Here is a 16,831-nt window from a genome sequence, read left to right on the forward strand (position 1 = left end):
GGACAAAGCATGTCGTGATCTGAATGTGGATTGGCCCAAACCCCTCAAACATTTGCCACACTGGCGCATTTGGTTGTCATTGCCACAGTTTGTCAGATATTTCACACGATTGTGGAAAGGCAGCAAAGCATTGTTTATAGTTAGGTTACAATGAGTTAGTCAATGATGCGCTTTGTTTAGGTCAAGCAAATTCGAATTTTCCAAATCCCATGCGTCAATTGCAAAATGTTCTACCATTAAACCGTTCACGCCACTATTTGGGATGGGTTCGTTTGCCATTGTATTGATATTTCCAGAAGTTCATTAGTTTTATGGGGTAACTGAGCGTTTGTTATGTGTGTATACATGTAACGCAAAATACTAGGATTAGCTTTCTAGCGTGACTAGAGTGCGTGAGTGAGGTAATTTGTATTATGCCACTGTAAGCAGTATTCAAACATATTTCAGCGGGGAGACACCAGAAATAGGCTTCACACATTGTACCCATGTAAGGAATCGAACATGGGTCTTCGATGAGTTTCCAAGCCCTTCCCTGCTGGTACGAGGGTCGTTCAATAAGTTTTGCAACTTCAATATAAGACCAAGTCGCAGAATATCTTTTGCACATTTATTTTTCAATATAATCTCCATTCACCTCAATACACTCTCCCATTTGTCCTTCAAGCTTTTAATACCACTTTTACAGAAATCCGCAGATTGGCTCTCTACCCACGCCCCGGGTTCGATTCCCGACATGGGTACAATGTGTGAAGCCCATTTCTGGTGTCCCCCGACGTGATATTGCTGGAATATTGCTAAAAGCGGCGAAAAAAAACATACTCACTCACTCACTCACTCATCCTGGAAGTGTCTCCACGAAGGGCAGATTTCATTTGCCGGAACGGGAAAAAGTCACTGGGGGCTAAGTCTTGGAGCTAGGGTGGGTGATTTAATTGTACGGCCCAGACCGCTGGCCTTGGTCAATAATTGACAAATATTTCATCAGCCAAGTCCTGTGGTTTTTTATAAATAAGTGCCTGTCAAAATATTTATTGTTGAATTATGTATTGAGGAAGAGGTTGTGGAGCAAACAATTGTTTGTTTATTAGCCTGTTAATTTCCGCTTTATCCATATTTCGTATGAAGTCCGATAGCTCCCTATTCTCACAGTATTCTTTCATGACTGAATCAAAGGCTTGCAGTGTCAACTGAAATATTAGCACATTTGATATCTATATTGTCGGAGCACAGTTCAATACGAGTAATTTGCCTCGAATTTCACAATTGCTGGCGTAATGCAAATTCCATTTTTGGCGTGATGATTATTGACGTCCCAATAATGATGGTACCACAGTGCATATTTGTAACGTCATGTTAACATTAAGGACTATGTATATCGTACGTCAATAACTTAAGCATACACATTAGACAACGGGTCTGTTAGCTAGTGCACGTGAGCAGCTGTACACAATGTAAATAAATTAGATGTCTATCATGCTGGAGATATACTTTTACTGATAAAAAGCGGAATTCTACAGTGTTAGCATTTTTGATATTGACAAAGGGTTATTAAATGCCATAAATTAATGGTATCGAATTTGAAGCACTCATCAATCATTCCGCGCGCAAAAAACACCTTGGTGAAAAGCGTCCACAATGTTCAAATCTTGCAGGCAACTGGCAACAGAAAATGTTTGTTTTTCAAATAATTCCTTATCGGCGCAAGCAATATACAATGTAATTTCATGATACACACCCCATGGCATTGCGGTCCCAAAGAAATGTCAAAATCGCCAGCAAACAGTCAACATTATGATGTTGTAGTGAGTGAGTTGGGTTTAACGCCGCTTTTAACAGTATTCCAGTCATATCACCGCGTGTCAGCTTAATGTAGGAGGAAAGCCCAAAGTGATGCAGGTCTCAGACGTTTACCACTTCGGTGAAACCCACGAGCACGGGTATGGTGCTGACAAACCTAGAAACATAATTGGGGCGAACCGGGATTCGAACCCACAATCATAGGTTTCTGGCGTGCCCAAGGGCCGCAACTCTGCACAGCGAATCGCGGTGCCTATGACGACTGGGCCACCCTTATGATGTTGTAAACACCGTGTTTCTGGTAAAGTAACTTATGTAATAAAGCAAAAATCTTGTACAACCACCATGTCCGGTACCAATGAAAACAGCCAGATCTTCACCGAAAATGACCGGGACACCGACAAAACACACTTAATCATCTGAGTTGCTGGTGCTACCGGGAGGCCAGAACTTGCTTAACATTTTCGCGAACGCCTGTTTTCATCACTGATTTCGAGATGAACGAGTTGTTCTGTGTGTGCGTGTGTGTGTGGTGGTGGTGGTGGGTGTCTGCATATCTGTGTGTATATGTATGTATGTGTTGTGTGTGTATGTCTGTCTGTGTGTGTGTGTGTGTGTGATTCACTGATTTCGAGATGAACGAGTTGTTCTGTGTGTGCGTGTGTGTGTGGTGGTGGTGGTGGGTGTCTGCATATCTGTGTGTATATGTATGTATGTGTTGTGTGTGTATGTCAGTCTGTGTGTGTGTGTGTGTGTGTGTGATTCACTGATTTCGAGATGAACGAGTTGTTCTGTGTGTGCGTGTGTGTGTGGTGGTGGTGGTGGGTGTCTGCATATCTGTGTGTATATGTATGTATGTGTTGTGTGTGTATGTCAGTCTGTGTGTGTGTGTGTGTGTGATTCACTGATTTCGAGATGAACGAGTTGTTCTGTGTGTGCGTGTGTGTGTGGTGGTGGTGGTGGGTGTCTGCATATCTGTGTGTATATGTATGTATGTGTTGTGTGTGTATGTCAGTCTGTGTGTGTGTGTGTGTGTGTGTGTGTGATTCACTGATTTCGAGATGAACGAGTTGTTCTGTGTGTGCGTGTGTGTGTGGTGGTGGTGGTGGGTGTCTGCATATCTGTGTGTATATGTATGTATGTGTTGTGTGTGTATGTCAGTCTGTGTGTGTGTGTGTGTGTGTGTGTGATTCATTGATTTCGAGATGAACGAGTTGTTCTGTGTGTGCGTGTGTGTGTGGTGGTGGTGGTGGGTGTCTGCATATCTGTGTGTATATGTATGTATGTGTTGTGTGTGTATGTCAGTCTGTGTGTGTGTGTGTGTGTGATTCACTGATTTCGAGATGAACGAGTTGTTCTGTGTGTGCGTGTGTGTGTGGTGGTGGTGGTGGATGTCTGCATATCTGTGTGTATATGTATGTATGTGTTGTGTGTGTATGTCAGTCTGTGTGTGTGTGTGTGTGTGTGATTCACTGATTTCGAGATGAACGAGTTGTTCTGTGTGTGCGTGTGTGTGTGGTGGTGGTGGTGGGTGTCTGCATATCTGTGTGTATATGTATGTATGTGTTGTGTGTGTATGTCAGTCTGTGTGTGTGTGTGTGTGTGTGTGTGTGTGTGTGTGATTCACTGATTTCGAGATGAACGAGTTGTTCTGTGTGTGCGTGTGTGTGTGGTGGTGGTGGTGGGTGTCTGCATATCTGTGTGTATATGTATGTATGTGTTGTGTGTGTATGTCAGTCTCTGTGTGTGTGTGTGTGATTCACTGATTTCGAGATGAACGAGTTGTTCTGTGTGCGTGTGTGTGTGGTGGTGGTGGTGGGTGTCTGCATATCTGTGTGTATATGTATGTATGTGTTGTGTGTGTATGTCAGTCTCTGTGTGTGTGTTTCTGCGCGCGTGCGTGCGTGCATGCGTGCGTGCGTGCGTGCGTGCGTGCGTGTGTGTGTGTACGCTCTTTAACACGGTAGTAGGCATACGGTGTAAGCATACATGGAATTTGTTTTACCGAGTGCACGTGATGAATAACTTGATCGTTAATAATCAATGGACATTCTCTAATTATGTTTACAATCCCATTCAATGTACATGTACTCAGATGACGACCAAGATTAGCCAGTATACGTGACTGTGAATGCGCCAAGACATGGTAACTGTCCTGTTCTATCTTATTGCTTTCGTCGCTATATCTACTGATGCAAGTAAGTTTGTTTTTGGAAAATGCACGTGTTTATCTTTTCTTTTTGGATTTCTAGTGTATTCGCCATGTCTTCAAAATCAGAAGTAATATGCTCCTGCACACTGTTGTATTGGTTGAGCATTGAAGCACTTCATTCTAGGTTGCAAAGTACCCCTTTAGATGTTAGAAAAAGTTGGTAATCTTTTGTTGACGTAATTTTTTAGGTCGCTTGTGGAATGCAAATAAGACGCAATGGTATTTCTTAGCACTAACGAGTCTCACATGGTTTCAAGTTTTACACCAAGAAAGAAACTTAATATACAAAGGAAATATTATTATATTCAAGTTACTATGAAACAAATCAAAGCGACAGAGAGGTAGGACACATTAATGTCCATGGATTTAAGGCAAGGGTTAAACATGACACCAAAATAAATAGTTTATTGTCAGTTTCCAATATGTAGCTTTATAGCGTGACTTGATTAGAGCCAACAAGTTGCATGACCGTCTATCCACTGTCAAGTTAAGATGACATACTATCAACCATGTTACAACTGATTGTTAGCCATAGTCACCGGGGATCGGAAACAATCATCATGTCCCACTGTCTATCGCCTCTCCTCACTCCTTTGGATAATCTCTGTCAGTGTTGGAAAGAATCCACTGGGGTCTTTTTTTCAGGATGTTATATTTTGAAACAACGCGCAAGCCTCACCCTAGTTACGACCTTTGTGCACAATTTAAATCCCTTTTTTTCACCAAAGTACACACCTTATTTCCAATAAGTATAGAAAAGTATACGGTATATTGTTTTCATAACCGACCGTTACGCATACATATATTTAGCAAATTATGTAAAATCATCGAGGAAAAGTGCGAGCGGAATAAGACTCGAGTCGTCCCAGTGAGTTACATCACACTGGAACAAGACCGAAAAGAATATGGCAAGTATTATACACACCTGAAAGAAAGCTAAGCACCGTCCCTTCTTTATTTTCATGTACTCCGAAGCTCCATGTACCTTTTGTAAATATCTACTGTTGACATTGATCTCATTTTGACACATTTGTATGATACCACCATATCTGCCGACACGTTCGTACCAGACCGCTCTGTGTTCCTCCACGTGGTTGCAAGGACATCATATGATGCAAAGGGTTATCAAATAATAATTGCAATGGAACAGTTAAACAATTAGATACTCGGTTTCGGTTTCTGCAGTTTAATATAGATATACTCCCCAAAAAAGAAACGCAAAAGGGGTAAAAATGGTTACTGAAATAGTATTATGGTTGATGTTGTTTTCAGGAAAGATTTGGGAGATGTAGTGTTATGCGTACAAAATGCCATGAAGAATGAGATGGAAATTCCATTGAGATGTTTTCAGGGAGAAAAACATGCAAAATTGACCAAAACGCAGCCAAGTGCTAACCATGTCACCAAAATACACCCATTCACTGCATGTGTAACATGCTTCCATAGGCATTAAAAGCGCAGGGTTTTCACTCGAGTGGCAATTGTTGTTGACGCGCACTTTAATGCAGAACAATGCCAAGACTCAGCGAAGCAGACATTAACAACGCAATAGGCAGATTGGGAGCTAGTAATTCACGATCTGCAGTAGCCAGGGTGTTTAACGTGTCGCCAAGCACCATAACAAGACTGTGGGACCGATATCAAAATCAAGGGACAACACGTGACCGTCCCAGATCAGGTAGACCACGAGTGACCACCAGGGGGCAGGACCGATACATCCTGTTACGTTATCTCCAGGACAGAGCCACAACCGCATCCTCTACGGCATCCAACATTCCGGGTATGCGCAGGATATCAGCCCAAACAGTTAGGAACCGATCACGAGAAGCACGACTTCGTGGGGTCGTTTTAACGGCACAGCACCGTCAAAATCGACGTCAGTGGTGTCAAGCACACATGGTATGGCAGCAACTTCGTTGGGGGAGTGTGTGGTTCAGATGGAAGAACTCGTGTGTACCGACGTAAGGGTCAGCGTTTTGCACCATCCTGTATTCAACGGGTCGACAGATTCGGTGGTGGTAGCGTAATGATGTGGGCAGCCATCTCGCACACTGGTAGAACTCACCTTGTCCATGTCCTGGGCAACTTAACAGCTCAGCTGTACATCAACGAGATCCTGAGGCCTCACGTCGTACCCATCACGCATACCGCCAACGTCATGTTTCAGCATGACAACGCCCGGCCCCATACAGCACGTCTCATCACAGCTTTCCTGCGGGCTAACAACATCCAAGTTCTGCCTTGGCCCTCGAGATCGCCGGATTTGAATCCGATAGAACACTTGTGGGACGAGTTGGACAGACGTGTGCGTCAACGTCAGCCACAGCCACAGACTCTGCAACAGTTGGCACAAGCACTTCAGGCAGAACTGGCTACGATTCCCCAACGTGTGATTCAGACCCTTGTGGGAAGGAGATGCAAAGCTGTTCTGGTTGCCAATGGTGATCATACAAGATATTGAAACCTTCATGACCTTGACCTTCAACATGTGACATTCGCATCCTTGTGTTTTGACCTTAACCACTGTATGATTCATCTTGTAAACTTTCATCCTTGTCGCATTTTTCTTTATCAAATTAAATGTGTCTAAATATTGTCACCGATTCGGGCTTTGCGTTTCTTTCTTAGGGAAGTATGTTACTTTGTGTACAAAGCAAACTTGTTTTTCTCAGAATATTAATACAGTATATAATTTGTTTCAAAAGACTTTTTTACACGGAAATATATTATGGTAAGCGGTGTTTAACGTTTGACAGATGTATTTGTATCCAATTGAGGTTCTGTAAAAGGGATTTTCATTTTCTATCTAAGTTACATGACTATAACTAAAGCTGTACATGCCTATATAGATTCGGAGACCGCATCCGTGTTCTAGTGATAATGCGTCCAAGCAGCCACATACACACTAACACACACTAACACACACTAACACACACACACACACACACACACACACACACACACACACACACACACACACACACACACACACACACACACACACACACACACACACACACACACACACACACACACACACACACACACACACACCATCATCACCAAACTTTAAACAAACTCACTCACTGTAACAAGGCATATGAAGAAGATAAGATAAGTCGATGATGATAATATATTTTTGATATGACGGGAACACGTTAGCCTCGTCGATCTATAAACAATCCAAATAACGCTGTCAGTGTGATATATATACCCAAACATTCAAACAAACACCCAAATCCACCCACATAAAAACATATAACTAATTTAGCATGCACACTACCTGCGTATACATATCATACATGAATACACAGATAAATACGCATGCCTACATTTATACATACACGTCAAAACAGAACATAATATATATAATTGCAAGCACATGTAAACCCTACATGCATCCGCACATTACACACAACCATAACCTACACACCAAACTCCTGTCCAAAACACACACTCAGAAAGATACATGTATAATATCCACCCAGTGACCCATGCATCTGTCCATTCCGCACCCTGAATATAAAGGAGGGTAGTATAGCGCTATGTGGATGATGGAGTGTCATGTAAGTTCAGTACCTTTGTCACACTCTGTTCAGGGACAGCAGCGATTTCATTTCTCTGATGCTCAGTTGAAAATGTACAGTCCTAGTATAAATGATCCACGTGGTACCTCAAGAGGAGACCCGCGAAGATCCGGGGTAGAATAGGTCTTCAACAACCCATGCTTGCCGTAAAAGGCGACTATGCTTGTTGTAAAAGGCAACTAACGAGATCGGGTGGTCAGGCTCGCTGACTTGGTTGATGCATGCCATCGATCCCAATTGTGTGGAGCGATGCTCATGACGTCGATCACTGGATTGTCTGGTCCGGACTCGATTATTTACAGACCGCCGTCATGTAGCTGGAATATTGATGTGTGCGGCAAACCAACCAACCCATGTTAGGTTGGACATGTTTGGTACTGAGACCAACTCAAACGTTCATGTCGACCAGCAAGCATGACCAGCGTCATCAGCATCTATCCGTATCTGTACGCGTAAACGTTACTGCCAGAAATAAAACAAATGATATGTTGTCATAGTAAGAATATCTTAAACGTAAACTAAAAGAATTATGAATTTGTTATATTTTCTGTTCCTATATCGCCCCTTTTGTGTGGATATCTTTTTATTATTGTTATGCCCATATGTGATTAAGGCTGCACGCTACGATTTGAACTCCAACAGAACATCCGACTTTCGACACCACTCCAAGTGGATCGTTCTTGGCCATGAGGACACGAGGAACGTTTCCTTAGACCCGCCTGTGTCAATAGAAAATGTTGCATTTTTCCAGTTGGTGGTAAGTGTACAATATTAATTTCTTCTCAAAAGTTTGTGAGTAAGTTGGGTTTAACGCCGCCGTTTTTAGATTTATTCAAGTTACATCACGGCATGTCAGCCTAATGTGAGAGTAAAGTGAGTGAGTGAGTTGGGTTAAACGCCACTGTGTGTGGACAGTATTCTAATTATATCATGGCGTGTCAGCTTAATGTGGGAGGAATGCTAGAAGTGATGCAGGTCTCAGACATTTACCACTTTTGTAAAACCCAAGAGCACTGGTAACGTGTTGATAAACCTAGAAACATATCCTCAAAAGAAATGAGTTGTCAAGTGAATAGCTCAGTGTTATGTAGACAAACCAGTTTATATAAGCTATGGTTGCAACAGACTCTTATGATCATTAGAGTGAGTGAGTGAGTTGGGTTTAACGCCGCTTTTAACATTATTCCAGTTATATCACGGCTGTCAGCTTAATGTGGGAGAAAAGCCCGAAGTGATGCAGGTCTCAGACGTTTACCTCTTCAGTGAAACCCACGAGCAAGGGTATGGTGCTGACAAACCTAGAAACATAATTGGGGCGAACCGGGATTCGAACCAACAATCATAGGTTTCTGGCGTGCCCAAGGGACGCAACTCTGCACAGCGAATCGCGGCGCCTTAGACGACTGGGCCACCCGTGCCCCCTATGATCATTAGATATCACGTGTGTCAATAAAGAGGACATCGTCAACACGGCGTGTCTTGCTGCTCGAAAAGCAACGTTTCTGAAAGCCAGTATTTACATGGACCGTTTCAAGTTTAGACACAACAATCGAAAACAATAATCTCGAACATTTCTGGAATCTTTATTACCAATTTGAAAAGCTATTTCTAATATCTATGTCATTCATTGTACGACTCAAGCCCCGACTGTGTTAGTGTATTCACGATTCATAACAGGATTGGTGGGAATATGTTTCAAGCTGTCACTCCAAATTCATACACAGAAAAGTCTTTGTTTCCAAACCTGAACTATGGACTTAACAACCGGACATTAGTAGTCTCCACACTACCGGTAAGTTTTATATCTCCCTTTAAGTGGCACTGATCCATTGTTCAAAACTCACTGTATTTGTTCATTAAGTGTGTTTTTTTATATTATGATGGATATCAATCATAGCAATCGAGACAGTGCCCCGGTATAACACGTGAAACTTTTTACAATTATTAGTCCCTCTGTATTACTATTATTGTGTCGTATAACCTGACAATAAGATAGATTTCTTGGACACAGTCAATTTGAATTTCTGCAGGAAAAGTTCTTAAAATCTTAGATGTTTACGTCTACAAATCTAAAGTTTTTCTTGCATGGTCGAAGCATACACTAGTTCCAGTTATTGACAAGATATCCGATGTGTATTTAAATAATTAGAACTATAAGTTGTTCCCATTCCCAAGTACAAACAGATCATGAACTTTGTAAAACATCCAATTCTCACAGAAAGTGTAACCGTAAAGTAGTATCGACAGAAAGGTTAATGTCCAAGTATTTAAGATAAGAGGTGAGGTGAAATTGGGTTTAACGTCGCGTCCAAGATTATTGCACTTATATGGAGACGTGCATGTACGTGTGTGTGTGGCTGCTTGTACTAGTCCGGACTGATGCCGATTTATAGTGCTAGCCCACTGAGATACCATGCCGCAGTTTAACATGAATACCCCACTCACACACAGCATACTGACTCCGAGGCGACCAGTCCTTGTTTTAGCCCCTTAATGCCGAGCGCCAGACAGGGTAACAACAAGTACCATCTTTTAACGTCTTTTGGTATTAAGATAAGACCATTTAACACAAATTCTGAGATAATCGTTTGTAACCTTTGCATGTTTTAAGTCTTGTCCACTTATTTCAAACTGATGTTTCATATTTTGGAACTTTTAAGAGTGTAAAGCATGTTTGAAATGTACTGAAACAAGTGAAATAGATTCGATAATTGAGAACTGGTACCTTGCAAAAGACCCTGATTCATATGCATAAGTTTAGCTCGGAACGACACGGTCTATAAACCAGCAACATTTAGTAACATTTCAAAGATATGTGTTTCCTGCTTATACTCTTTTTGAAACTCCTGTCCGACTTCATTAATATTTCCTCTGACATTTCCTTCATAGGATCTGCGAAGGCTTTGATGTACATTCCATGTATTGTAAATCCACATATCTTTCTTGGTACAGAATTGATTTTTATTGATCATGCTAACAATCATATTAGTCCATAGGTATTCTTGAAATAAGCCAGATCGACGAGAGGATATTTATTTCTGGGCCTGTATATGGAATCCTTCAAAAGATGGCAATAGCTCTTAATTTCAGGTGAGTAGAATGTTCAAATAAAAACCCTAAATGTTACTACACTGTGTGTGAAGACAGGTGAAAACGTGTATGCAATTGTTGGTTTATGATATGCCTACCACGCCGGCCATAGTAAAAATTCGTTTGGAACCTCTTGGACACATGTAGTGTTATCACAGATGGATTCATACAAATGATAACACCAGTTGTTCCCATCCGTCACAAACACATACAAAGGAAAATGAATTGTTTTACTGATAAAACATTGGAACATATGGTACACGTTAAAATAACGAATTGCAACAGACATCATTGCTGTCAATGATACGTCAAATTTGAAAATGTCCACATGTCTACTATAAAAATGTTTTGGAAGCTTTACTGAGGCCTTAATTGTGGTACCCCTGATCAAACAACTTTTGAAAGGGTCGCACGACGCTCTTTAAAATCTTCGTAGAAACTGCATGCTCGATTGTACCTCGAAATTGTAAAATATAGGCATCAAAGGCTGCAGCTAGTGGGATATTGCTATTGGTAAGTTGAAGATAAAACTTCAAAGCCAGAGGATAACCAGTCTCGATCATCCGACTACTTTGAGCGTAAAAAGCTAAATAGCGGTGATAATTATATGAATGGATCACTGATAAATCATTGATGACACTAGTTGTATCTGTTGCCTGACGCCGCACAGCAGTACTCCTGTCATGCGACGGTGGCGACCCTCTTGTCTTGTGGATAGTGTTTTTCTTTGAATATCTATGCATAAATTTAAATATGAAATAGATGAGGCGGTTTAATTGGCTATTTCATTTCTAGCTCAGGTTGGTATAGGGAGATAGCTATTTCACCATTATTGAACGATCATCGATATACCTAAAGCTCTAGTTCAATTCTTGACCAAATCCCCTTGTTTTGATTTTGTCAATCCCAGAAGACAATTTGAAACATTTTTTTGTTTCTGCATAAAGAAACAAAATGAAAAGCACAATTGGTGGTCTAGATCAAATTTAACAGAGATGTCATCTTTGAGGAAGTCTAGCATCCCTCAAATTGTTTTCTGAGTAACCTTCATATGACATTTGATATCATACTTGCAAATTGTCATGCATCTCTAAAATAAAGAAAACTACATCAAGGGTCACCGCGTTTAGAGGCAAATGCCACATGGATCAATGAAATATATTTTCCCTTAAATTTGTTGTGTGGGATAGTGGTGTATAAAGTTGAAATATCAAATGTGACATAATTGTACTTTTATGAGGCTGCAAAAACAAATCAAGCAAATCCCCAAAAGTTGATATTACTGGCTTATAGGAATGTTTCTCGTGGACTGCAAGATGTGTAATTTAGTGGCAATAAAATAATGTATTTTATTAGAAGATATTTAGGCATGACCGTTTACGTTTGTATATAATTCCCTTTGAGCGTTTTCATTTGAATAACCGTGATCATCATTATTATTATATGATGTAAAATCCCCGAAAAGAACGTATTCGTGGTATCTTTAGATCACATGGTAGCCACTGCATCCATAATGAAAATATGTTCCCTACACACTTAGCCAAATGTTTATGTTGATGATGACCATCATTAAACAACTGAAAAACATGTCATCGGTTTTCTCCGGACGTAAATATTGACAAACTATTTTGACTTACTACTCGACCATAAACCAAATTATCATTGCATAAAATAATACATAACGCAATGTATTACATATGATACATAGATATAATTAGAAGAGTATGTTTCCGTGCAAGCATAATACATATTCTCTTTATATCACGAGGGTAATAATATCTTTATGATGTCATTCGTAAAATAATCCAAGGTTAGGACGACACTTTCACCTAGTGAAGGAACTTGAGTAACCTCGTAGGAATACTATACTAGAGTGAACAGCCCCCTGTGTCATATAGTGTCAAATGATGTGAAACCATGTTTGTGTACAGAAACTCCCATACTTCCATGAAGACATTTTGCATCGATGCATGGAGCTTATGAAGAATACTGAAATATTATCAGATTTGCAAAGATTATCAAAATGGTTTATCGCATTCTTGATAAATAAAAGCAATAAAACCCTTTCCGTAAAAACAAGAAATCTCTGCTAAAAGTACGATTCTGACAATATCAAAATTATGACATTGTGTACATGAATCACTGTCAAATAGGGATGATGCCAGGTTTTGCGAAATATGATAATTACTTGCGTGTGCCACAAAGGGAAAGGGGTTGGGTGAAATTGGGTTTAACGTCGCGTCCAAGATTATTGCACTTATATAGCGACGTGCATGCACGTGTGTGTGCGTGCGTGTGTGCGTGCGTGCGCGCATGAACGCGTGCGTGCGTGCGTGTGTGTGTGTGTGTGTGTGTGTGTGTGTGGCTGCTTGTACTAGTCCGGACTGATGCCGATTTATAGTGCTAGCTCACTGATATACCATGCCGCAGTTTAACATGAATACCCCACTCAGCCACGGAGGTGGTCTGTTCCAAAAGAGGGCACCGTTAACATTGAAACGTGAAAACAGAGAAATGCTGCTGCACACACTGTTGGGATTGCGGGACCTGAAGTATGATCCCAACCAATAAGAATACGGGACAGGTCAAACTTTGAACATGTTGGTATTCTTAATATGGTTGATATTTTTACAATTAAACACCACTGTACGTATTCTGAACACTTTGTACATAAAAAGTGACAGTAGCACATTTCTAGATTTGTGCACAGTTTCAGTCCTCGCGTGAGAGTGACTCACTTGCAAATGAACGTCGCTTCTAGGTTTGTTTATTTGTGCTCAAATATTATTGGTATCAGTTCAGCAATGACCAACAAAACTATCATAAAAATTTGTTTCAGCTACCTCCTCAATCCTCCAGCTGACAAAGAATGGGGCCAGGAGATCAATGGGTCATGGGACGGAATGATAGGTCAGCTACAAAGAAGAGTATGTCTGGCATATCCTACGTTGAATAACTACACACAATAGACACACAAATGACACTGTCATCAGTCCAAATCAAAGTCCAATTCAATCACAGTGTCGAGGGACTAACTTTAAATGCGATTAGATATGGAAACTGGTTATGTTTTGCATTTCATTCTTCATCTATTTAGGAAAATAATATTGATTTGGTCCAAAGTAATTACTCTAACATTACCTGTTAACGGTTTTAGTTCACAGGGGGCACGGGTGGCCAAGTCGTCTAAGGCGCCGCGATTAGCTGTGCAGAGCTGCGTCCCTTGGGCACGCCAGAAACCTGTTATTGTGGGTTCGAATCCCGGTTTGCGCCGATTATGTATCTAGGTTTATCAGCACCTGCATCACTTCGGGCTTTCCTCCGATATTAAGCTGACAGGCCGCGATATAACTGGAATACTGTTAAAAGCGGCGTTAAACCTCACTCACTCACTCACTCATTTAGTTCACAACTTCAGTTTTTATTTGTAGGTCTTCATATATTATGTACTTTACATCTCTCCACTTCAGGATGTTGACCTGGTAGCAGCGTACCTAAGTGTCCACGAAGACAGGACTGCTGTTATGGACTTCCTCACGCCTCCAATAATGTATAGCTACGTTGATGTGATGTACAAGAAGGTTGACGACGATAGCCGTCGATGGCTGCTTCTGGCTAAACCATTCAAACTGGAAGTCTTCCTGCTCGTCTTTCTATGTGGATTCCTCTTTCAACTCGTGTACAGAATAACTCTTAATGGTACAGAAGTTGGGTTATCAAAATACGGCTACTGTTATGAAATGTTGTGGTATACAAAAGAAACACTTCTCAAACAGGGTAAGGAACATTTCAAAGCAGTTATGAATGTACTGAATAGTTAATAACATGTAAAGACACATCTATATAAATTGTGATTATTTTGCCTGTTGACCGATCTCAAAAATTTGAAACCAGGGATATTTGCTTTAATTTGTCAGATTTCTCCACCAAAATTTGTTATGTGCAGCCACGCGCGCGCGCGCGTGCGTGCGTGCGTGCGTGCGTGTGTGTGTGTGTGTGTTTTGTGTGTGTGTGTTTTGTGTGTGTGTGTGTGTGTGTTGTCGCTTTCTATGTGTTCATGTCAGAAACTAATTGTGTGTGTGTGTGTGTGTGTGTGTGTGTGTGTGTGTGTGTGTGTGTGTGTGTGTGTGTGTGTGTGTGTGTGTGTGTGTGTGTGTGTGTGTGTGTGTGTGTTTTTGTATAGCATGTCATATTTTCTCGTCAGATTTGCCCATGTCTCGTCCGAAACCGTCCCCGGAATCGTGTTCAAGTAAAGTGCTCATAGCGTTCTGGTGGTTACTTTTGCTTGTCGTGGTCTCGATTTATTCGGCTAATCTCGTAGCTGGACTATCAGTGAAGAAACAAAAGCCTCCATTTTCAAACCTGATGGAGTTGGTAGAGAGGAAAGACTACACTTTGGGAATGCCCATTGAAGGAATTAATTACTATCTATTTAAGGTCAGTATTCCAAAGATCATTAGGTAATTCTATGAAAGATACTATGTTTGAACTATGCTGAAAGATTTCACATGAAGGGTTTTACTTGCGAAACCTAACTTCTGATAAATATCGCTATAATACGTACACTTCATGCATCTTCTCCAAACACAAAGACCCAGTGGTGATTCACGTTGAGAAAAGGCCACTGTTACCTGATGCTGTTCCTAAAAACCGACTAAATTGTGATGGTCACTGTATAGGACTTGAGTAATTGTGTACCTGAACGTATCCAACTTTAAGCTTTAAGTCACTTCGCAATGATTTGGTAGAACTGCTTTAGGTTCAAAGTGGGGCTCGCTTAAGCTCATATATCTGGGGATGACTTTAAATGCCGTTTCATGTTTTGTGTCCTCTGTTGATACTTTAGACCTCACCCCGAAAGGAGGTACGACGGGCCTGGGCAAGAATGGCGAAAGAAAATAAAACAAAGCCTTTCATAATGTCCACTGATTACGATGCACATTACAGAAGAGTTCAGACAGGCAAACATGCTGTCTTTATGTATAGTCACCAAATAAAGAAATACACAGATGAAGACTGCAGATTGGCAGCACTTGGCGAAAAGATCAGTTGGCAACAGAGTGCATTCGGTGTACCGTTACATTCGCCATTGAAGGATGATCTGGAGAATGTGTAAGTATGGACACGGGAAAAGGAACTGTCCACGCCCCAAAGCCTTTCGATTTTCATTATCACACTCATGTTGTTTTTGTGTTTGTTGTTTAGCGCCGCACTCAGCAATATTCCAGCTATATGACGGCGGTCTGTAAATAATCGAGTCTGGACCAGACAATCCAGTCACTAACATCATGAGCATCGATCCACGCAATTGGGATCGATGACATGTGTCAACCAAGTCAGCGAGCCTGACTACCCGATCCCGTTAGTCGCCTCTTACGACAAGCATAGTCGCCTTTTACGGCAAGCATGGGGTGCTGAAGACCTATTCTACCCCGGATCTTCACGGGTTGGCCCAGTCGTCTAAGCGCCGCTGTGCAGAGTTGCGTCTCTTGGTCATGCCAGAAACCTGTGATTGTGGGTTCGAATCTCGGTTCGCCCCAATTATGTTTCTAGATTTGTCAGCACCATACCCGTGCTCGTGGGTTTCACCGAAGTGGTAAACGTCTGAGACCTGCATCACTTCGGGCTTTCCTCCCACATTAAGCTGACACGCCGCGATATAACTGGAATACTGTTAAAAGCGGCGTTAAACCCAACTCACTCACTCACTCACTCATGTGCGAAGGTTTAATACTATATTCTGCTGTATACGTTTCTCGTACTGCTCAACAAGGTGCGATCTGTATCCGTGTAAAGGGTATGCATCTATCATTATTTCGGATTTATTGCTAGGTGTTTGTTTGTTTGTTTATTTGTTTGTTTGTTTGTTTGTTTTAGCATCAATATTCTCGTTGCGTCAGGAATGTTACAGAAGCTATTTGAAAGACCGGAGAACCACCAATATCATAACAGGACTTGTCAGGTGCAGGGTGTGGGAGAAGGTATAACGATTGAACGTTTACTCGGAGCTGTCTTCGTCGTTGGGGCGGGAGTTGTGTTGTCTGTGTTGACGTTGATGCTAGAATTACTGATACCCAGACTGAATGTTAAATTTTGATCAATTTCATCATATCCTTATTCATATATCCTGCTTGAGAGAGCGTTT

The 16,831-nt window shown here is 41.3% G+C and overlaps 1 protein-coding gene across 1 annotated transcript; it reads left to right on the forward strand.

Annotated features, from left to right (window-relative positions):
* Positions 1 to 6,038: 6,038 nt before the first annotated feature.
* Positions 6,039 to 16,783, forward strand: LOC139443748 (glutamate receptor ionotropic, kainate glr-3-like). Its single transcript, XM_071224671.1, has 8 exons — positions 6,039 to 6,413; positions 8,210 to 8,353; positions 10,586 to 10,686; positions 13,526 to 13,613; positions 14,157 to 14,463; positions 14,891 to 15,123; positions 15,533 to 15,798; positions 16,564 to 16,783. Exons 1-8 carry the CDS (start codon positions 6,039 to 6,041, stop codon positions 16,781 to 16,783), a joined length of 1,734 nt encoding a protein of 577 aa, XP_071080772.1.
* The last annotated feature ends 48 nt before the right edge of the window (positions 16,784 to 16,831 follow it).

Source organism: Haliotis cracherodii, unplaced genomic scaffold (assembly GCF_022045235.1).
Source record: "Haliotis cracherodii isolate W230 unplaced genomic scaffold, xgHalCrac1.p SCAF_5, whole genome shotgun sequence".
Lineage (NCBI taxonomy): Eukaryota > Metazoa > Mollusca > Gastropoda > Lepetellida > Haliotidae > Haliotis > Haliotis cracherodii.